General features: G+C 45.9%; 1 protein-coding gene across 1 annotated transcript; it reads left to right on the forward strand.

Annotated features, from left to right (window-relative positions):
* The first annotated feature begins 3,456 nt into the window (after nt 1–3,456).
* On the forward strand, nt 3,457–22,066 carry TMCO1 (transmembrane and coiled-coil domains 1). Its single transcript, XM_032118678.1, has 7 exons — nt 3,457–3,603; nt 5,053–5,130; nt 8,268–8,327; nt 11,770–11,816; nt 12,443–12,510; nt 16,003–16,147; nt 21,738–22,066. The coding sequence occupies exons 1-7, from the start codon at nt 3,534–3,536 to the stop codon at nt 21,834–21,836; spliced, it is 567 nt and encodes a 188-aa protein (XP_031974569.1). The 5' UTR covers nt 3,457–3,533; the 3' UTR covers nt 21,837–22,066.

Consider the following 22,066-nt stretch of genomic DNA (forward strand, 5'->3'; position numbering starts at 1 on the left):
TTTAACTTTCCACTTCAACACAGCGAAACAGGTGTGGAGATGTTTGCCAGACAGGTCCCATGTCCCAGCCCTCATCACACAGGATTTGAGAGGGTGTCCTGGGAAGCCATGGCCCCTCTGCCCACTGCTCCCAATTCCTCTCCAGCAGTGCCATGGGAGCATGGCACTGCATGCAGCCACTTCCAGGGAAGGAAGTTCTATATGTGGTTGAGAACTTCCTGTAGGGATGAATTCCCATGGATTCCCATGGCCCCAAGCCAGTTTCCAAGCACTGACCATGAGCACAGCTCCTGTGCACCCCACTGGGACCCAGGAGCTCTTCACAGCTCTTCTTTCTTACTCCAACACTGACACAGCTGTATCTGGATGGCAAAAGCCCCTGAGGACAGTGAGAACTTCAGGTTATTTGGTTCTCCTCCTGCCTGCCCTCACTGCTGCCCTGCTTGGGGACAGTCCAAACCCTCTGCTGTGCTACACCTGTTTCGGGCTGTGCTGCCCATCCTGAGCTTCTCTGTAGGATGCCCGTCATGGCATTTCACCTCCAGGTCCCCTTATTGCTGGACATGTGGCAGGAGCAAACACACCTGCAGGAGAAAGGATGAGTAAATGCCTCTTGATGGGCCCTGGAGGGGTACGAACTAGGGATATCCAAGGCTTATTTATACAGAACACAAGGAGAACTTGCAAAGGTCAGTTTAATAGTTCTTTCAAAACCAGGCCAGGGCTGTGAACTAGAAGTGAATCAAATCCAAGTCCCAGTTAGTTTTAGATGGCACCTTTCCTCAAAACTGAGAATTTTACGCACCCTTTTACTGGCTGCTGGTCACTTACACACTGTGCAAAGCAACTGAATCTTTTGTTCAGTTTAAGTTTGGAGACTTCAGTATATGAAATCTCCTGGGATTATGTGTCTCTCTAATCTGGTTTCAAGGTTGCGTCCATAAACATTACCACTTCTATATCTAGAATGCTTGTAGACTACACCAGCCCCTAACTCATGTAACCAGAGCGATGTATAGTGCAAATGCCTTCCTTTTTCTCATATCCCAGGCTGGTAGATCAAATCAGACTGCACCCAACTCTCATCTGTCCTTTACACGTTGATCAAAGCACAGAACGCTGTTTTGAAAAGGAAATGCCATTGAGGGTAATATGCTGTGTGCTGTCTGAGAAAAGGATCTGCTGATAAGGATCCTGGTGTGATTCAAACTGAAGGATGAAATTACAAAGAGCCTGTTGTCACCTCTACCTCCAGTTCAAAGCACGGACACCAGAGAGGAAAATTGTTCTTGTCACTGACCATCTTCTTCTGGCTTGGATCTGCCAAAAAAAAACCCCATTCCGTATCAATAACTGATACCATGTGAGTCATTTCCCACAGCAGTATAAGAGAAACTATTTCAAAATACTGCTTTGATACGCGTTGATACATTTCACAACCAGGAAAGTCAGGGAGCTCTAAAGAGAGGGAGAAAGGGTGGAGGATGGCATGCAGCACAGGGAACTGCCTGAGGTAGCACAAAATAATATAGATACACAGAATGGACTGAGTTGGAAGGGGTCTTAAAGATCATCACATTCCAATCCCCCTGCCATGGGCAGGGACGCCTCTCACTAGACCAGGTTGCTCCAAGCCCTGTCCAACCTGGCCTTGACACTTCCAGGGATGGGGCATCCACAGGTTCTCTGGGCAACTTTTGCCAGTGCCTCACCACCTTCACAGAGAAGATTTTTTTCGGTATATCACAAGTCCTGATGCATCACCAGCTGTCAATATCTTCCTGCTGCTCACCCCAAACTGAAATATCCATCCTCGTTTCATCCCTGTCTCCCAGATGGCTCTGAGTCCTGTGTTGCTGACATCCAGTTCTCAGTTCTGCCCTGATGTTGCAGGAAGCTCCCCGTGTCTGGGCACAGTACTGGGACTTTCCTGTGGTGTGTAGCTGCACCTCTCAGTGACGTCTGATTCAGCCACCTGCATACATGTGGCTCTCTGGTTTCCTCGTGTGCCTGGGCCCAGGCTCAGAGAGGTTGTTTGCTGTCTGACCTCACGCCCTCACTTGCTGCTTGTGCTATCTTCTCTGAACTACAGTTCCTCACACTCTTTCTGAATGGAGTGTTTAATTTAAGGGCAATAGGTTTTTTCCTTTCCCTGTTTTTCACTCAGCTCTGCCCATGTAATCCCACAGTGTATCACTGTCACTGACAGCAAACTCCTCCGTTACGTAAGGACACGCACAAACCTGCCCTTCCCTGCCTGCCCTGCTTTCTTTTCTGTAATTCTGCTTTCTAGGTCTCCTCACCCCTTTGCAACCCGTGGATTTGGTCTAGTTCTGCTGCTCCAGGTGTAACTGCTGGAGCCTCAATAGAAGTCAATTAGTCTGTCTGCCAAATCCTTGCCATTATTGCACTGTCCTCATTAATGCACTTCATAGTCTTGTCCCATCCGTGAATATTTTGCACACATGAGCAATGGGAGATTGATTTCCCTGTGAATCACAGAATGCTGTGCTCCACTGCTGGCTGTACAAGGAGTGTGTGGGACAGCAACAGCCCCTGCTAAAGGGTAGGCAACGATATTCCTAAATACCTGACCCCAGAAAATGCCTCCTGGTGAGATGCACTAACAGGGTATTCATAGAACCACAGAATCTTAGAATGGTTTGGGTTAAAAGGGACACTAAAGATCATCTCTTCCACCCCCCTGCCATGGACAGAGTCACCTTCCACTAGACCAGTTGCTCTGAAACCTGTCCAAGTTGGTCTTGAACACTTCCATTCATGCCACTGGCAAATTAAGCCAGGGCAGAGTTGTAGAAACCAGGAAGGCTTCTCCAAGCTAACCTTTTTGCAAGCAAATGCATTGTGCATCTTCCCTGGCAAGTGGGTTCAGGCACCATATCCCGGCAAGGTGCAGGGAGGGCAGACACCCAGACACCCAGTGTCAAAAGTACACCAGCGGAGGTTTACGTCGGACATTAGGATGAATTTCTTCACAGAACGGGTGATTAGACATTGGAATGGGCTACCCAGGGCGGTGTTTGAGTCACCGTCCCTGGAGCTGTTTAAGGAAAGACCAGACACGCCACTTGGTAGTGTTGGGTCACAGGTTGGATTCAAGGATGATTGTGGAGGTCTTTTCCAACCTCATTGATTCTGTGAGCCCCTCCTCGAGCCTTTAACGGGGCGCGGCCTCACCAGGTCCCAGTGTGCGCGACTCGGGCATGCTGCGGCAGGAGTTGGGTCCAGCACCACCGCACCGCCGTGACAACGACCGCCCCTCAACCTCGCTGAGGGGGAGAGCCTCGCCGCCACGATTGACAGCCGTCTCGCACAATCAAAGCAGCGTCCGCCGCACCTTCCCCGCCCCTCGCCGGTCCCTCGGCTTCATTCGCAGCCGGTAACGCCAGCCGGGAGCGCAGGTAGTCGCTTCCGGGCGTTGCTAAGCAGCGGGGAAAAACGGCTTCCGGGTGGCGGGTGCACTTCCGGGTGCGCGGCGGTGTTGCCGGGTCGGGGGCGGTGGTGGCACCACTATGAGCACTATGTTCGCCGACACCCTCCTCATCGTGTTCATCTCCGTCTGCACCGCGCTGCTAGCCGAGGGTGAGCCGGGGAGGGTGCGCCGGGGAGGGCGCGGCTGTGTCCGGAGGGCGGCCGGCAGCTCCCTCGAGCGCTGGCAGGGAGCGGGTGAAGGGGCGGCATTGGGGGCCCTGGGGAGGGGGCGAAGAGCAGCGTAAAGGGGCTGTGAAACGGGGTTCGGTGGCTCGGGGTCACCTGAACCTCCTCACGGGCACCCGAGAGGACAGCAGTGAATCACCCCCGAACAGCTCTGACCTCTGGCGCAAAGCGGTGGGAATGGGGGTTGTTCCCTCCAGAAGGGGGGGAGGCTGTTGGAGGATGAAAGAGGACATAGTGGTTTTCCCCAGTAGATGTTGTGGGAAGGATGTGAAGAAGTCTCCTGACCTTGCAATGATGGTGGCTTAAGCTGCTTGAAAAGGTTGTTTATATTTGAATGGTTGAAATAGGGGCAGTTTTTTAAGGAAGTGTTGGATAGGTGCCTTTTGGGATAGTCACAGGTCAGAGGTCCCCTTTCTGACATTGTGTGTATCCCCAAATCCCTTTTATCCATTCTGTCCTCAAATCTTCATCCCACAGCTGCAAAGCACCATCTCTGTGCATCCCAGGGCAGGGAGAATCCCCGGTGGAATCTGGCCTTCTAGGAGCCCTGGTGCATGGCTTTTGGGGTTACAAGGTTTGCACATCCTCTGCCTTTCACAGCATGAGGCTGTGCTGACTTCAGAAGTGTTTACAGGGTTCCTTTCTCTGCAGCTGGTGAGTCCAGGGACTCAGCAGCATGGCCCTGCTGTCAAACCAAAGCCAAAAAACCAAACAAGGTGCCAGAAGCTTTGTGTAGGGGCTGACAGTGAAGTGCTCACAAACCAGTGGTTCTGCACTTGTGGCACAACTGGGTTTTGTTATGTTTAAATGCAAGGATTTAGACTGGAGAATCTCTCGAGGTCTCTTCTAGCCTAAAACCTAATTTGTGTTTCCAAAATGTGATGCTACTTACAGAGAGGTCCTAGTAGGAGAAGAAATTATTCCTCAGGCCTTAGTTAGGTGTGGAAATGTAGAGCACACAGATGTTTATTGCCTTAATCAACCTGTAATTTTAAAGTGAGCAACAGCTTGTTGAGCATGAAGAAACTGAAGCTGGTAATGAACTGGGCACGAACTGAAACTGAAGATGTTTATTGTAGAGTTTATTTTGTACATAGTTTATCAATAAAAGTAAAAACCAAAAAGTTTTTTTAGTTTAAATCTGTAGCTCATTTCATAGTTTATTTTACAGTTCCATTTTACATGGAACTTGGGAAGGGGATTTGAAGGAAAGGGGATGGTACAGCTTGCTGGTGCTCTGTGCTCCCTTGGTTGTGTTATAACGGAGTTTTATAGACATAAAGTTTAATTTGTGCATATGGATTTGCTCACTAATATCAGTATTATTGCAGGAGGTTTTTTCTTACCTCGTTACTGGCTGAGTGTTTATTTCAGGTATAACTTGGGTGCTGGTTTATCGGACAGACAAATACAAGAGATTAAAGGCTGAAGTGGAAAAGCAGAGCAAGAAATGTAAGTACTCATCAGAGGCTTGTTTATGTCCTTAATTCTGGTCTTTTACTGGAGGAAGCTCAGCCAAAGACCTTTTGCCTTGTCTAAATGACCCCTCCTGTCAATGGAGGACAGGAGGGAGTAAGAGATTGGTACTGGCATCTTTTTTTCTGAACATGAGTAGCCAGTGTCTGAAATAAATGCCTGAAATATCTTCAAAGGTGCAATTTCCATCTTTCAGGGGTGAAGAGGAGAATTTGAGGCCTGTAGGAAGAGGGAACTGGGGTTGAATAATGAATATCATGAGAGGAAAGCATTTTATGTAAAGATTAAAAATGGTGATTAATGGTGGGGAATGAGTAAAGACAAAGCCATCATAGAAAGGTCTGAGCAATCAGCTGACGTAAAAACAAATTATCCTAATGTAAACTGGAAGCAAATAGAACTGATTAGGAAATAAGTCCCAGGTTCATTCCATAGAGAGGAGGTCCGAGAGGTCTGGGAGGGGGTAAACAAAGGATGAGGGAAGAAGGGAAAAAGGAGCTGAGGATGAGCAGTCAGAAGATCTGCATCAAATATTAAGAGAAATGGTAAACAGGGGGGAGCATGGAGTGTTTAAATGGACCTGTCTGTATCAGAAGCCAAGTTGCAGAGGAGAAATTCTGGCTTTTTAAACTCAACTGTGTACACCCTACCCAAGTTACAGCAGTAAGAGACAGCACACGACAACTGGGGCCAAAATAGACCTAGTTTTACCTTAGAAGTGTTTCATTGTGGTGTCAGTGGTTTTTAATGCTTGAGAGAACAATATTATCACATTTTGCTCTTACTAGCCCATCTTATTCCAGCCTTCCTCTGGGCAATATAAACTGAGGAGCTGAAGTATAGTCATGTTTGTGTTACAGCTCCGACATTAGGGGCTTTTGTCACCACAGCAGTAGCAGATGGGGATTGCATCTCTGCCTGCCTCAGTTGAATCCCACTTGTCCTAGGTGTAGGATAGAATTAGCCCCAGAAGAGCAAGTTAGAGAAGGAGTTGAAACCCAGCTGCAAACTTAGTGTCCTCTCTTGTTTGTGCTGTTAAATTCTGAGAGCAGTTAGCAGGGCTTAATCTCTAGGCCTAATGATTGCTGTAAGAGTTTAATGCTGTTTGCTTTTATAGCTCTCCAGGTATCTAGGCTATCATTTGTGAAGGGAATGATGTGAGGTTCATGCATCTCAATTAGTTTCTGATCTCCTTGTTTGATTCCTCACCCCCAACAAAAAAAAAAGGTAAAGCTGAATAAAGAGTCAGTAAAAATTCAGCTTTGCTTTTTTCCATTCCCCTCTTGTGCTGAGGACAGCTGGCTGACCTGAGGGCTTACAACTTGCCAAGTGGACCACTTGAACCCCACCTTTCAACTGTTATCTAACACATCTGAAACAGGAAAAAACACATTTAAGATCTTCAGGCTCTCCCGTGAGAGTCGTTTGGCAAAAACAAAGGGGCTGAGCAGTGTGCTTGAGCAGTGTGCTTGAGCAGACATTGTTACTCCTTAGTTTCATCTCTTCCTGTCCTCTCCTTCCTAGGCAGAGGCTCAGCATTGTCTGAGGCCGATGTAGGGATTGTTCTGGGTAAATGTGGGGGTAAACTTGCAAGGCTGAAGGCTGTCCCTGGAATTTCTGATGTGTTGACATTAAGGTTCCCACGGACAGGCTTTAGAGACTGCCCAACAGTCCTAAGGAAATTGGAGTTGGGAGTTCCTCGTGGTTGGCATAAGGCTTAATAGCATTGTTTAGAGCTGGGGCCATGGGGTTATGTGGACCAGGGAGGATGGACTGATCAGGTTTCCCCATCTGGATTTGGCATAAGGAAGGTTTTGGAGACAGTGTTCTGTGAGCACTGGGTGCATTGTGTCATCTGGACACCTCTCTCCAGTATTCCCAAGGGACACAAGCTCCCTGTTTTCCTCACTGTGCTAGCCTGCCCACAAGAGATATTCATGTTCTTTGGGAAAAGCAATTGTGTCTCACTCCATTGCCATGGGGGGGGTGATGTTTAGGTGACTTGTCTGGGCTGGTGTGATTTTCTGAGCAGTTGTGACTGACACACGGGCATTTTGTAAGGCAGCACTACAGATCCTGGTGTGGCTTGGAAGGTTGGCTGTCTTCATTTCCTCTGTGAAATCAGGGCTGGAGGGTTTGTGTTGAGCTATTACTTCATGAGGGAGGGGAGCCCTAGCACTCAGGTGTCTGTGAGCTAACGATGAGCCAAGGCTCTTTGCTGGTAGAGTAGATATGGTACATGCAGTTTGCATAAATGTAAAGAGTTTAAAGTAAAAAAAGGCTGCTATCTGTTGTTAGACCAGGGTCATGCTTCATTATCCTTGCTTCTTGGAGTATTCTTGTTATAGGTCTTGATGAAAAATGTCTCTTGCTTCCTGAAAAAGCCCTTTTTGCTGTCTCAGAACCTCATTTGCAGCTGAGCAGCACATTTACTGTGTTCCCAGTTCCCTGTGCTGGCTCTGTTAGCCTGGTTTGCTGCAGTGGTGGTTGGTTGCAGGTGCTTGGTGCATGTCTGATTTGGGGTTTTAGTACCTTTGAACTTAGGCTCCTACTTTAAAATATTGGAAATACTTCAGTACTAATTAATTGAAGAGTGGAGAGGCTGTGGCTGACTGCTTGGACAGCATTTCCCTTGAGAGTGCCTGCCTGTGAAGAAGGGATGTATGAGAACACAGGCTTTCCTGTATTCTGCTTCCCACTGCAGATAATTGGGAACAGAGCTTGCCACAAAGCTCTTTTCATTCCACTTGCTGAATCAAAAGTACTGTTTAATACTAATGACAAATCAGCAAGGGTCAGTTGAGCCAAAATTGTCCCCAGACTGCTCAGTCCACAATGTAATGGGCTCTTGACAGAGTTCAAAATTAACCCTTTAAATATGTTTGTATCTTATCCAGGGTTTTGAATTTTTTTTTTTATTACAGTTTTTAAGTGATTGGTGTAATCAGCCTGGGTAGTTGATAATTTCTTGATTCTGAATATGTTCTTAGTCATACTTAGCTGTTTTTTGTGCCCCTGTTCTGCAAAGGAATTAATTACTTAATGTTTGGTGTGTGGAAAAGGAGTGGTGGTATCACTGTGCAGAAATGATGGAATATCTTTTCATTTTGCAGTGGAAAAGAAGAAGGAAACGATAACTGAATCAGCAGGCCGACAGCAGAAAAAGAAGATAGGTAAGAATGGTGCCTCAAAAATGGTGGGAAGTTGAGAAACTGATGGAAGTGATTATCTTTTCCTTCCTTTCAAGGCTATTTATTCATTTGCCTTACTCTGCCAAGGCCAGAGATACCCAGCTTCCTGGTGGTTTTGATCAAATGGGCAGATCACTGAGAGGAGCAGCACCTCTTGCTGAGCTCCCTGATTTTTTTCTCCCATTTTAGCCTTGATATCCATGGGTGTTACTAATTCTAGATGTCAAAGCTCTTTGCTGCAGTGCACTGGCAGCTTACAGTAACTATAGGAACTCTTATTTTGGATCTTTTTTTTCCCCTTCATTTGAACATTTCAGAGTTGAAGGTGTTCATGTTAACTGTAACTGTGCTTAGATTAATTTCAAGTTTGATTAATTAGTTTTTCTCAATTTTAGGCAGTGATTTATTTTTCTATTCTTTTTCATTGTCTGCAAGCTGAATTCTTTCTGGGTTAGGGTAACTCTTTAAGTACTGAACTAAGCAAGAACAATGTAAAGAGATGTCTAAAGGAACATGTGTTTTAGGAAGTTCTGCTATCTGCAGGACTCCAAACATGCAGCAAAGCTCAGTTAAATTATTACAGAGATCATGTCAGGAACAGTTCTGAGAGCTCCTGGGAGTTGGTTTCCTCATTCCTCTGTAACACCAGGTAGCTGGATTAGTCATTTGATCTGTACAAAGCTTGGGAATTATAAACACATCTTCAAACAGTTCTTCCTAGGTAGAAAACCTGCTGTCATTAGATTCCTGAAGGGACATGAGCCAAAATGTTTCCTCTTGTGCATTTCAGTTCTTAATCTTGACTAATCCCTGCGTGGGATGAACACTGCTTGATGGATAAGGCAACTTTGAAAGTGATCATATGTAACAACTACAGATAACATTAAATAAAAGAAGTGTGACAATGACTTTTTTGCAGGGCACCATCCAAGCTGTGTTCCTAGCAGACAGTATTTTACTTGTGCTTGGATTAAACCAATAAACAGTAGAATCTGAGGACTTCAGATGCTCCACCAATTTTTATACACTGAAATAATCTTGTTTTGCAGATGAAAAAGCACAAAGGGACAGAGATCAGAACTTAGGAAGTGACCACTGATTTTGTTTGCTGTGATGCTTGCTGGCCAAGCCTAAGATTCTGACACTGATTTTTTTTTTTTTTTCCTTTACTAGTGCTGTGTAACTTGAGTATTCATTTGTGCTCAGGCAAAGATGAATTCTTGGTGTTTCTGAAAAATCAGATCCTAAATGTCACACTGGACTTCAAGAAAATGACTCACAGCTGTTAAATGGTTTTGAAATCTCTGATCTCAGTAACTTACTGGATGTCAAATCATTCTGCAAGATGGGCCATTGTTGTCACAGCAAATCTACTTGTGCTGGAGTTCTTCCAAGTTCTACCATTTTAGTTAACAAAAAGTAAATATTGAACTGAGGCTTTATGGATAAGTAACAGCTGTGATACAGACCTACCTCAGTTGCTATCTGTTCGGTGCATAGAGTAAGACAGAAGGTGTGTGGATGATATTACTTGGTTTCATAAGGGTTGAATCATGCATGTGCATAAGGAGGTGGGGGAAGGTTACTTGGGAAAGCTTACTTTGGTGTTTCCTACTTGCAAAACTTTATTTTTAACAGTAAAATGAACCAGTTGTCACACTGTGTCTAAATCATCTTTGACACTGCTGGAACAGGACACCTTTAGCCATTGGTGTAGCCTTCTCTTATTTCAGTTTAAGGAGCTATTTTGTTAGCTTACACCTTGCTACTGCTCTCTCTGTCCATGTGCCTTTGGAAGAAAAAATAGTGACAATCCCAGGAGCCCACATGAGTGCTGGATGGACAGCAAAACAAAACAAAAACCCCAGTCCTGGCAAATCTGTATCCCTGTATCCTCATGGTTTGTGTTCCAATGACCAGAATAAGATGATTTTGGATGCCAGGGAGCTGCTTATTAACTCAGTCCTCTTTCTCTGTGCCTTTACCCAGCTGTAAAGTACCCAGCAAAGTACTTAACAGGTTGTTTATGTATGTGCTGGGCGGGAACAGGCCATTTATATAAAGTTGGTAGATCACCCAGAATATGTTCATTTTGAATCTGTAGAAATAGGTGAGAGATAGGTCAGGTATATTGGGCAATCAAGGCTGTGTTCTTTCCTCTATGTAACCTTTAGCCCACCTAAATAGATGGCTAGTTATGCAACAGAGGGGAAAAAACAAGTATTTGTGCCAAATGTGATTCCTGAAGAGCTGGCCTGTGGTTGCTGAAATATCCCAAGACAAAACTTTCCACCTGGATCAGGAAGCAGGTGTCTGGAAGGTTTGTATTTAGGAGCAAATGGAAATAGCAAAGAGAGTTCTAAGAAATTGGGTAGGGATGTTGCTATTGCTTTTAGTAACACTGACTATGAGTCCCTGTGCTTAGCAGGGACTTGGGAGAGCATTGTGGAGCTTCTGAGCTGTGGGCCTCTTGTACTGGAACTTCAGTGGGGATCTCTTGAAACTCCCATGCTGGATAGCCCTTGGCAGTCCTTCTGCATCCTCCCCTCTTCACTCATGCTGTTATTTGGATATTCCTTCATTATTCACATCCTTACTTCAGCTGGCTGTTGCTTCCCAGCCCTGGCTGCCCCTCTGGATCCTCAGTCTGAGAGGAGCACAAGGAATGATGGGGGTGTGGGACAGGACAGGTGAGAGATAGCGGGTATTACTGAAGGCCAGAGCAGCCCTCCAATGAGGGACACGGAAAAGGCCTGCTTGAAAATCTGAGTATCTTTGAAGTCTGTGGTGATTTAAGGACAGACTAAATTTCCAATGAAAGTATTTTCTGCAAAGCACAGTAATACACTCATTACTGAATTTCATGTAGGAAATCTCTTTCCTCTTTGGAGAATCTCCTAGATGTGAGAAGGGCGCAAAATTCATTGCTAAGACCAGGAGGATGTTGGTGTTGCTGAGATGCAGCTCCCAGCTCTGTGCATGGTTTTCGCTTTTGAGACCTCCAAAAGGAAATCCTTACTTAATCAATGTATTTATGATGGTGTGCAGCAAATTGATTACTGCTCCGTTTGGGAACTGTGGTAGAGGGGCACTGTCTCTATTTCCTGGCAGCAGTGCTCATGCTCCTGTGTAAGTTGGTTGATTTAGCTAATCTGACATTGGGTGCATTTCTTTCAAAAGTGCTGAATGTGTGATTCCAGCTGCCCTCTCTCTTTGTGCCTGACTTACTGCATGTTGCTGTGGTGGAGAAGCAGTTGGCTACGTACAGCTTCTCACTTTCTACTGTCTGGCAAAGAGAGCTGGAGTTGATTTTGGAAGTGTTGTTTGTTTGGAGAGCCAGAGAGGTTAAGTTTTCCTGGAAATGAGAACACTTTGGTTTCTAGGTTGACATAACTGATTATAACAGTTGTTTTTGTCTTTCCAGAGAGACAAGAAGAGAAACTGAAGAATAACAACAGGGACTTGTCAATGGTATGAAAATTTAAAGCCAGTTCCCAGCTGCTGAAGATTTCAGTCAGTTTTCCAACAGAAGGACTTTGCTCACTTGGCAGACATAGCTGCTTTTCCTCTGGAAAGGTCCTTCTGGATTTTCTCTAATAACTACAGATTTTAGTATGAGCCACAGAGTTCTCCAGCAGTTACTGCCTCATCTCATGCCAAACCTTAGCTATTTTCATCTTTATAAGTCTCCATTATGTTTTTCACAGAATTAATTTTTGTGGCTTCCTATAACTCTGGTCATTGTAATGATTCCCTGCTGGGGATCCCCTGGGAATCCCCCTGATGGGTTTATAGGTTTAAGGAAAAAATAAAACCAGCCTGTGCAAGGTAACGGGACAATTCTTGAGCACTTTTTGGTTTTGGATTCCTGAAGCAGCACTTTACATCAGTGGGCCACACTGTGGCTGCCTTTGTACCCAGCTGTTGACTTCTCTTTGGGACTTCTCCAGTCACTTTTACAACCCCTCTGTCTCCTGGGTCATCCTTTTTCCCTCTTGGTTTCATGATCTGTACAAAGACTGTTTTTAAGGGTGTGAGGTCATAATACCTCAGTGTGGGCCTGTTGTTTTGGTTATCTCTGACCTTTCTGCTTGCAGGTTAGGATGAAATCCATGTTTGCAATTGGCTTCTGCTTCACTGCCTTGATGGGAATGTTTAACTCCATGTAAGTATCGACTTCCTGGATTTTTTTCTTACATATTTATGGTGAATATATTTTCCATCTTCCCTTCATCACTTGAAGTATTAAGAGTGACATTGTCCAGCCAAGAACCATAAATAAATAAATGGATCCATGTTTCATATGAAGATGTGGTGGTTTGGTCATCCCATGCACATTCTGCTCAAGAGGGAGCACTGGGTACTGAACACAACCAAATGGAACAAATTGCATTCAGTCTGGATACAGCTTTAATATCCTTTCTGCATGGGAACATCCTGATTAGGGCAAGTTTGGTACATCTCAGGCAAACATCTTCAGTCTTCAGCTGCTTTGGCTTTGCTGTAATGGTATGACCAAAGAATGCTCTTGCAGACAAAATTGGGTCAGCTCTCTTGCCCTTAGAAATAAGCTGTAATTGCAGAGTTTGTTGTTGCCTTACTTGAGGTAATCACAGTCCAGATATAAACAGGTCCAGGCATGGGCTCCAAGCTTCATTTGCTTTAAAAGTGACCTGGGATAGGTGTAGTTTAAAAAACCAAACAGATAAGAAACCCCAAACTGGTTTGCACAGTTATAGACAGCTTTGTTTCAGATATGCAAATCTGAAAGGCTGTGCTTGGTTTTTAAAACTTGATTCACTTGAAATATGAACTGTTGGCAGTTAAATCTGAAGATGATATGAATATTATTAGCATAACCTTTAGGAGGCTGCTTGATATCTGGGCAATATACTTGCCCTGCAAACAGAAATTTACATTCTTGGGCACCAAAGCCTTTGGCCTCTGTGCTGGCAGTCCCCAGGATACTGTCAATTGTTATTTCACTGGAGATCTGTGGGTGGATAAATTGCAAACATGGGGTAACATAGTAACAGAAGTGCCACTGTGTGGATCATTTATTTATTCAGCTTAGACTTCAGCACTGAGCATTCTGAGCAGAGCAACCCAGCACTGGAGGACTTTAAAATTTTGGTACAGTCTTGAGTCACTGACGTCTCAGTTCACTGCAGTCCTGAGCAGCGCTGGAGGTGCATTGTGAGCAGCAAGGTGTCTGAGGGGGCATTTGTAGTGCTGCCCTTGAGGCCTCCAAGTGCTTACCTTGCTCTTTGGATACAATACAAGCACCAGCACCTGCCCCTAAAGCAAACTGAAAAACAAACTAAAAATGTTTTACCCCACTGTGCCCACTTTCCTAGAGGGGGAAGAGGCAGTTGTTCTGAGTATTCTGTGGCTAACAAGTGTTACAGAACTGTAAGTTTGTTAAGAACTTTAGGAAGGAGTTGATTTGGATTAAATTCTATATGGCTCCTCCTTCCTTAGATATTAACTTTAAAAAAAAGAAGAAACCAATAAACTTCTATTAAGTTTATTTGTCTTGTTCTTCTTTTGAGGATTCCTGCCCACAGAGACCATGCTACTGAACAGAGAATGGATGTGAACCTTTGGGCTTATCTTTCATTTAACTGCCTCTTTTCTTTAGAGGGAATCTGAGCAGCAGGAGTATCCAGAGAGCTCTCTGATTGAGCTTTCTTGCCAATAGCTGAGGCTATGGAATTAAAATCTAAAGATTTGGCTGTGTGGCCTTCAGGGCTAGATAATTAAAAATTTGTTCTTGGTCTCAGTCCAAAGTAGGCAATGAATCTGCATCAAATGGCAGCTTTGGTGGGTGGTACCTGCCCTGTCTGAAGCTGGCAGAATGGCTGGTGCTGGTTCTCCTCTACTGTCCAGTCTCTTGACATAGTGTGAAGAGCAGCTGCTTGTTGCTCACTTAAGGATTCAGGAGGTTCCTAGGCTCCCTCTGGGAAGCTACTCCTGTTTGGGGTATCTATGGAGGCACTGTGGGTGTGGTAGGAAAACGAGGAAAAGGGTGGCTGACATCTGCAATGGCTGTAGCCACATTTGCTGCTTTTCCTTCACTTGAATGAGTTCATGGCTTCTGGGAAAAAAGGAGTAGGAATTGTGTGGAAGCAGCATGATGTGCCACGCTTTGGATAGGTATTTTGCAGATGCTGCTACTCTGGCTGAGCATCTCACTATTGCCAAGTGCCACCTTAGCCAAAATGGAAATCACTGGGATGATCTGCTGTCATTCCTGGAGTGTTGGTAGTAACGGGGCAGCAGGTTGGACCGTGCTGGAAGGATATGGACGTGTCAGCAAGGCTGGTTTAAACCCAAGGAGCAGAGTGCTGTGCCCAAGACAAACAGCTGAGTGACTTGTGGCTTAAAAGATTCATTATGACAGTGAGATCTGCAGCAGCAGTGGCCTTCAAGCCACTATGGATTTCTCCCAGGCGAGGACTTGCCTTCTATGTGTCTCAATTTTCTCTGGCTGCATTGCCAGGAACTTCTTAATGCAATCACTTCTCTGCCTTACACTAAGAGTTGTACATTCCAGTACCTCTTCATAACTGTGAAAACCTGCTGGAATTAAAAGCAGGTACCTCAGGGTGCTACTGCTGAAGTACTTGTCATTCTCACAGCAGGAATAACGCAGAATTTTAAGCCACTGGGGGATGTTCCAGGGAGATAAACATCCGTTTCAAGCTCTTTTGCCAAACTGCCTGTGAGATGTAAACAAAGCTGGCGTGTGTTTGAGCCGTGGCTGTGTGAATGCATCTCCACAGGAAAGAAGGCTCATTTAGGATCTCTTGAAACAAGAAACACCTGTTTGAAAATTAGCACACGCAGAGAAAATAGCATCCAAATATGCACATGCTGATGAGGCATCACACACATCTACATCAAAAGATTGGGTCGACTGTCTGGCTTGGGGGAGAAATCTTTGCAAACTGGCCAAAATTCACACTCTGCCCAATGCCCTGGAATGTGGACCTGGAGGGATTCCAGGAGCAGGACATGCTGCTAGGAATATGCAGTATCATCCTGCCTCTGCACTGCCTTCATTTCCAGAGCTAATGCAGAGAAAATGGGAATATTAAGTGTTCTGCTGCTGGCTCTCTTGTGCATCCTGAGGAGCACAGCTGCTCCAGGGAAGGAAAAGGTGTCTGATTTACGCTCTGCTTAAAAAATGCTGTTTTGCTTGAGCAAAGGGTCTGTCTGGTTGCAGTAACTGCAATACAGCAGGGTGACAGTCGTTCATCTTTTATTGAAGTGCTGACTGTGGTCTGGGAGGTGATCTGCTAAATCTGACTTTGAAATAAAATGCACCAGAAAATTGCAAAACACCAAGATTTCATGAACCAGCAGCTTATCCAGTTGATCACTTAAATCACTAGGAAACACTTTGATTATGGGAAGACTGTTCCTGAGGGAATCCTACCCTGTGGATGGTTGAGTGTGGAGGGCTTGGAGAGAGAGATGTCTTTATCCTCCCTGGTGTAGTCTATGGAGAGGGGCTGGAGAAGGCAGCAAGGTTTTTTAGCCTTCCATGTGGTCTTACCTGCTCTGGTGGCCTGTTGAAGATGCTCACTTGTTCTTTCTGTATCCAAAAGCTCTTTTGCTGTCTCCAGTGGTGATCCAGTGCTCTCTTTTTCAGATTTGATGGCCGAGTGGTGGCAAAGCTTCCGTTTATCCCCCTCTCGTACATCCAAGGTCTCTCCCACCGCAACCTCCTGGGTGAGGATTACACTGACTGCTCCTTCATCTTCCTCTACATTCTCTGCACTATGTCAATCAGACAGGTGAGTACACTTTCCCTGGAGCAGGAAAAGCACACCCCCATCCAGGAAGAGGAGTATTGCATGTATAATCTTGGATCTGTTTGTGGTTTCTTTGTCTTCATTTCTGTGCCTCATATTCAAAGCAATTCTGGGTGGGATCTTTAAAACAGTCGCTGTCCTGGACAGGCTTGGAAGACTTGGCTCTGGAGACATGCACCAGGGCTCTAGGACAGAGTTGGCAGAAATGGATTCCTGACTTGTGTGATAACTTTGTGGATTGCCATACCAAGAGATTGTCTCCATCAGAAGCTGATCTAAATCCTACTTCTTAGTAATTACAACTTTTACAGCAATATGTGCATCTTTACAAACAGCAGCATCTTAAGGGGAAACTTCCTAGGTGGCTTGCAGCTCTATAAAAGTTTCATCAGTCCATAAAGTTGCTAGAAAAGTGAGGAAAGAGTTAAAGCTCCTCTTTTGGGTTTGTCCTTCCTGTTTTTGCTGGATGCCTGATTTTTTTTCAGAGTCTTAAGAACTGTACCTTTGGTGTCAAGTCTCTCCCAGCATTAGGGACGTGACACAGAGAGGGGGTCTGGTATGGTAAGCTGAGAGTGTGCTCCACAGAGCTCTCCAGCAAAGCTCCATAGTCCTGTCTTTTGGAAGAGGGTGAGGATATCAGTGAGGATAAGGGATCCGTTCAGGAAGGTTCACTGGCAGCTCAAGTAGCAAGAATGTCTGGTGAGGACAAGAGGGCCTTCGCAGTGGAACAAGAAGTCTGTTTTGTTTTCCAGTTCCCCCTTGGGGGCTGGGGATAAGTTAATAGACTCTGGATGAATGCTGGTGCAACTAGCTGCAAATTACCTTCTCTTCTGTATTTGTATTTCCCTTTTCTTTGATTCACTTCCTGACTTCTTGCTGCTTTTCTCCTTGACCCACTTGTTGCTTTTCCTCAGGGGTGCCAAGGAATCTTAGACTAGGGGACTTAGAAAGATTAAAAGCAGATCACCAAAGGAAAGTGGTGTGTAATGCCAGAAGCTGGGGTGAGCTTGACAGAGCAGCTCCATAGCACAGAATTCCTTTAGTCACAAACTGCATGCTGGTGAGTGGAATTTTCCATAGCCCTTTGTATTGGGTACTTGTGCTGAAATGAATCCCAATCTGGTCCTATGCAAAAGCAGATAATGAACTGTAGAATTATTTATGCTGAAAGGATCACCTGGAGGTTCATCTGGGCACTCCTTACTCCAAGCAGGCCAAGCTTCACCAAAGGACAGGCAGGGGCTTCTTTGCTCTGTTTGCTGCAAGACAGACTTTCACTTCGCAGTAACTAGAGCAGTGTTTGCTGCTTTGAAAGCACTGAGATATATTTAGCTCTTAGGATCACCTTCCAGAATTCCTGGGATGCTTTGGTCTGATGCTGTTCCTTCAGGCAATCTTGGCTGGTGCTGCTCTGTGTTACCTGTTACATGGAAAGTCCTTTCTTTTAAGTGTTGCAGATCATGATAGCAAATTAATTAGTGGTAGCAAGATTTTTCTGCACCCATTGGGTTGATTGGGGGACTCTCTTGCTGAAAAATCCCTCAATTTTTTGTCCAAAAATATAATTCCTGTGGTTAGTTCAGGCATTTCCTGATGTTTTATATGGTGAAATAGCTGGGCAGCATGAACTGAGGGGCAGAAATGCCAAGCTCTTTGCAGTGGGTTGGTCTTTCCATTAAAATTCTGGGAAAAAATTGCCCTTGTGCTTGAGAGTTCCTGCTGATGTCCCTGTGGAAGAGGGGAGTGAGTTTATTGCTTTGGAGAAGGGTGTGAGACTGCAGTCTTCATAGTGCTGCCTTATCTACATGATCATGGTTAACAATTCCTGCACTTCTCCTGCTGTCAGGCAGCTCAGCTTCTTCCTCCTTACTACCTGGAGGGAAGGGCAGGGATATGTTAGTTTGCACAAGAGGTCAGAACTGAAGCTGTGATTGCTGCTGGCATCCTGCTCTTGGCTTTATTCCTATTTGAAAGAACCTAGGTGATAACAGCATTGGGAAGAGGACTTCGAAGCTGTGACAGGCCAGGGGGAGAGGGCAAGAAAGTAATTAAGGGCTTAAAATGGTGCCAAAGACTTGTACCTTAGTGCTTGCAATGACCTTGGAGGTGAAGGCTTTGTGATCCTTTGTATTTCACTGTGTGCAGAAGGGGAAATCTTGCCAGGTTGGCTTCAAAACAGGTGCTGGCCCAAGGGAGGACAACTGGTGTGGGAGTTGGTGTCTGGCTTCATGCTGCTGACAGAAGAGGAGAAGTGGAGGTATTTCAAAAATCAGGGAACAGGTTGTGAACAAAGCAAGGAGACCATAGTCCCTCAGTCTTTCCTTAAATCCTGGAGCTGCCTGGGAAACCATCAAAGACAAGGAAGAGAGATGTTCCTGTGGAGCTCAGAGGTAGAGCAGGAACTCCTGTGTGTATGAAAAACCAGCGACCTGGTGGGAAATGCAGGGGAGTCTGTGGGGGTGGGAGACTGCCTGGGCAGTGATTAAACTGACATTAGTGGGACAGGCAGGAGCAGCATCAGGGACTCTCTTCATGTGGGGATGATAAACTCTTCAAACACTGGGAAGCTTTGCTGCCTGTGACCTGGCCATCATCTCCGAAAATAGTCACCTCGCAGTGAGTAACTTCCTTTGCACTGTTCCCAGCTCTCCCTGGCACGTAAATCCTGTCCCCTAGTTCCTCCTGCCTTCCTGTTTGGAGAGAGGAGGGTTGCTGGGAGAGGCCTTCCAAGGGTCCTTGAGCTGTTGGGTTTCAGCTGGGAAAGTCTGCTGCTGGTCTGGGTGGGAGGTGCAGTGTCAGGGTTACATCCTCTGTCCCTGCTCCTGGTTCTGAGCTCCCAGCCTTCACCTGTGCTGTTTGGGAAGAGGGATATGCTGCTGTTGCTGGGGCTTTTGCTGCTCTTCACTTCCTTTTCACATGCATCTGAACTGTAGATTAGGCTGCTTCTCACTGAAATGTGTTCCCAGTGGGAGGGGGAGCCAGCAATTATCCCTACTGCCAGGATTGCATTTTCCTACAGAGCCTGGTCTTAGAGCAGGGAGCCACACTTGCTGCCTTGTCTGAGGTCCCTTGTGGATTTGAAGACAAAAGTAGGAGCAGCTCCTGTCCTTCCTGCTCTCATTTGAGGAAAGATCAGGAGAATTCAAATGAGGGATTTCGATCCTTAAATCTTACTCTTCCCTCCCTGCTCCTGAGGGTGATGGTCGTGCTTGTGTTGGAAGTAGACTCCGCAGATTTCCTTGTCCAACATGGCCCACAGCAGGTGGGATAAAGTTTCTGCTGGACCTTGACCCATCCCTGGTGTTTCCAGCTGTGTAGACTTCAGGATTGCTGTCCAGCAAAACTTGCTTTGGAGGTAGTGTGTGATGCTTTCTGCCTTCCAGAGCAGGGAGGGAGCCTGCATGGAAGGGTAATGCTGGACAATGTCGGTAGTCTGGAATTCAGACAGACAGACAGTCATCTCTCTTCCTCTTCAAGCAGTTGGAAGAAACTTTAGCACCCCAGTTCTCCTCTCTCTTCGTGCATAAAGGAGCAGGGAGGAGGCAGTGCACACTTTCTCGGTTCCATGGATCCCTGCTAGGATATCTGCTCCGCGGATGAGCCGGTAGGAAGCTGACAGGACACCAGTCCTGTCCTGGCTCTGCAGCACCCTCTGGTGTTGCTGGGTCTGTCCCTTGACTGCTCGTTTCCTCTTTCCTATCCGTGTCTTGGTCAAAGAACCACTAAGAGGAACCACAGGATGGAGTTAATGCTCTCATACATATTCAGTTGCTGAACATCAACCAGTGGCTGGCTTTTGTATGCCATGGACTAAACCTGATGCAATTCCTCTTCATGTGTTCCTTATTTGTGGGCTGAAACCTTCCTTTTCATAATCTCCAGCTGGAATCAATCCTGATTTGATTTTATTTTATTTTAGCTACTGTGGAATTGAAAAATGATCTGGTTTTGTGGGGGGTTTTTTGTTGTTGTTGTTTTGGGGGGTTTTTTTGTGGGTTTTTTTGTTTGTTTGTTTGTTTTAGTTTATGCTCCTTCCATGATAAAGAAGTGCAAGAGCTCTGTGACCTTGCAGTCTGACCTATCCTGACAGTTTTTTTGGAGAGAATCCTCAGGTTTGAAGAGAATCCTCCTTCCTCCTTTTGTTGTCTCGATAGCCAGCAATCAGGTGGTGACACAAGGAGGACACAGTTGTTTTCTTCTTTCCCCTGCATCAGATGTCCATGTTTGCCAGCATTGCAGGAGCAGCATCTTGAGCTGGAGTTCCTTACAGTGAAAGATGAAGCTGAAAGAACTGATGGCTCTTTGTAGTTGCACTGTTGTGAAATTTAAAGGAAATTCAGAAAAATCAAAAAAACCGTTCAAATTTAAATATTCTACTGTGAGTTTTTGGCTTATGCCTGGCTCTGCCAATTAAATCTTCCCCTGTTTGTTGTTTTCCACTGAAACACCCTGCTTGGGAGGTCATTCCAATAGTCAGGTTTTGGGGTTTGCTCCATATGTCCTGTTATGCTGCATGTCTCCAGCGCCCCATTGTTCTGTGTGCAGCACTGGCATTCATGTTAATTCTGGGACTAAGCTCCTGACTTGCACTTGGCACTCACTGTGGTTGCCCTGCTGCTGCCCCAAATTCTGGCTGCATTAGGAGAGAGCCTTCCTTGCCAGCCCGCAGAGCCTCCAGCTCCCATAGCCACCATCAACAGCGCTTTTTGGAATTTGGGAAAACCAAGTGCTGTGGGGTCTGCCCTTGGGCAGGTGTTGGGAACCTGCACTGCAGTTAAATTGCAATGATACTGTATGTTAATCGTGTGTGTAAAGACAGCTGACTGTGGGGTGTGTAGTTGGAAATGGGAAAGAATCTTCATCCAAAATATGCATTTGCTGTTCAGAGGCTTTTGTTGCGGTGGGGAGGAATGGCCCAGCTCTCTCTTGTGGGTGGCTGTCTGGCTCCATGCTGAGCTGTTTTGAACATATAGGGAGAGAGGTTCATTATACAGTAGCCAGATGGATAGGACTATGTGGGTGACAACCTGACTCTGTTGAAACAAGTGGGGAGGTTTTACTTGTGCTACTGGAGAGAATCCAGAGACCACAAAGATGATTTGGGGTCTGGAACATCTCTAACGAGAAGAGACTAAAGAAGCTGGGCCTGTTTAGTCCAAAGAAAAGACTGAGAGGGGATCTCATTATATAAATATCTCAAAGGTGGGTTTTAAGAGGATAGTGCCAGACTCTTCAGTGGTGCCCAGCAACAGGATGAGGAGCAATGGCCATGAACTAAACAACAAGAAGTTCCACCTCAACATGAGGAAGAACTCCTTTACAATGAGGGTGGCAGAGCACTGGAACAGCTGCTCAGGGAGGGTGTGGAGTCTCCCTCTCTGGAGACATTCAAAACCTGCCTGGACACGTTCCTGTCACCTGCTCCAGGTGACCCTGCCTTGGCTGGGGAGGTTGGACTGGATGGTGTGCAGAAGTTCCTTCCAACCCCAGCTATTCTGTGAGCAGAGTTGGTATTCCTCTTTGTTTCCTTCACCATGGTGTGATGATATCCTGCTCTTTGTTGTTCTTGCAGAACATCCAGAAGATGCTTGGCCTTGCTCCTTCCCGGGCTGCAACCAAGCAGGCAGGAGGCTTTCTTGGCCCCCCACCCCAGGCAGGGAAGTTCTCCTGAAGCACAGCCCTCACAGAAAGCCTGACCAGTGCAACAAGACTGCCTTGGGGAGGTAACAAGTCGGAATTCTGCACCAGGCATCACCTGTCCAAAACCAGGCTCTGCAGTATTGAAATCATCATCCATTTGGAGTATTCCACCAGCAGTTGTTCGTTCATCCAACCAAGAAGCTTCTCTCGGAAGATAACGCGACCTTTGTTTCTGAGAAATAAACAGCATGGGCATGTTCA

Source organism: Corvus moneduloides, chromosome 9, assembly GCF_009650955.1.
Source record: "Corvus moneduloides isolate bCorMon1 chromosome 9, bCorMon1.pri, whole genome shotgun sequence".
Lineage (NCBI taxonomy): Eukaryota > Metazoa > Chordata > Aves > Passeriformes > Corvidae > Corvus > Corvus moneduloides.

Bases quoted from the DNA above. Each gene is read 5' to 3' on its own strand.
- TMCO1 (XM_032118678.1), top strand. From the start codon at position 3,534: ATGAGCACTATGTTCGCCGACACCCTCCTCATCGTGTTCATCTCCGTC. The intron at 8,328-11,769 runs GTAAGAATGGTG...TTGTCTTTCCAG, and splicing joins ACAGCAGAAAAAGAAGATAG to AGAGACAAGAAGAGAAACTG. The intron at 16,148-21,737 runs GTGAGTACACTT...TTGTTCTTGCAG, and splicing joins GCACTATGTCAATCAGACAG to AACATCCAGAAGATGCTTGG.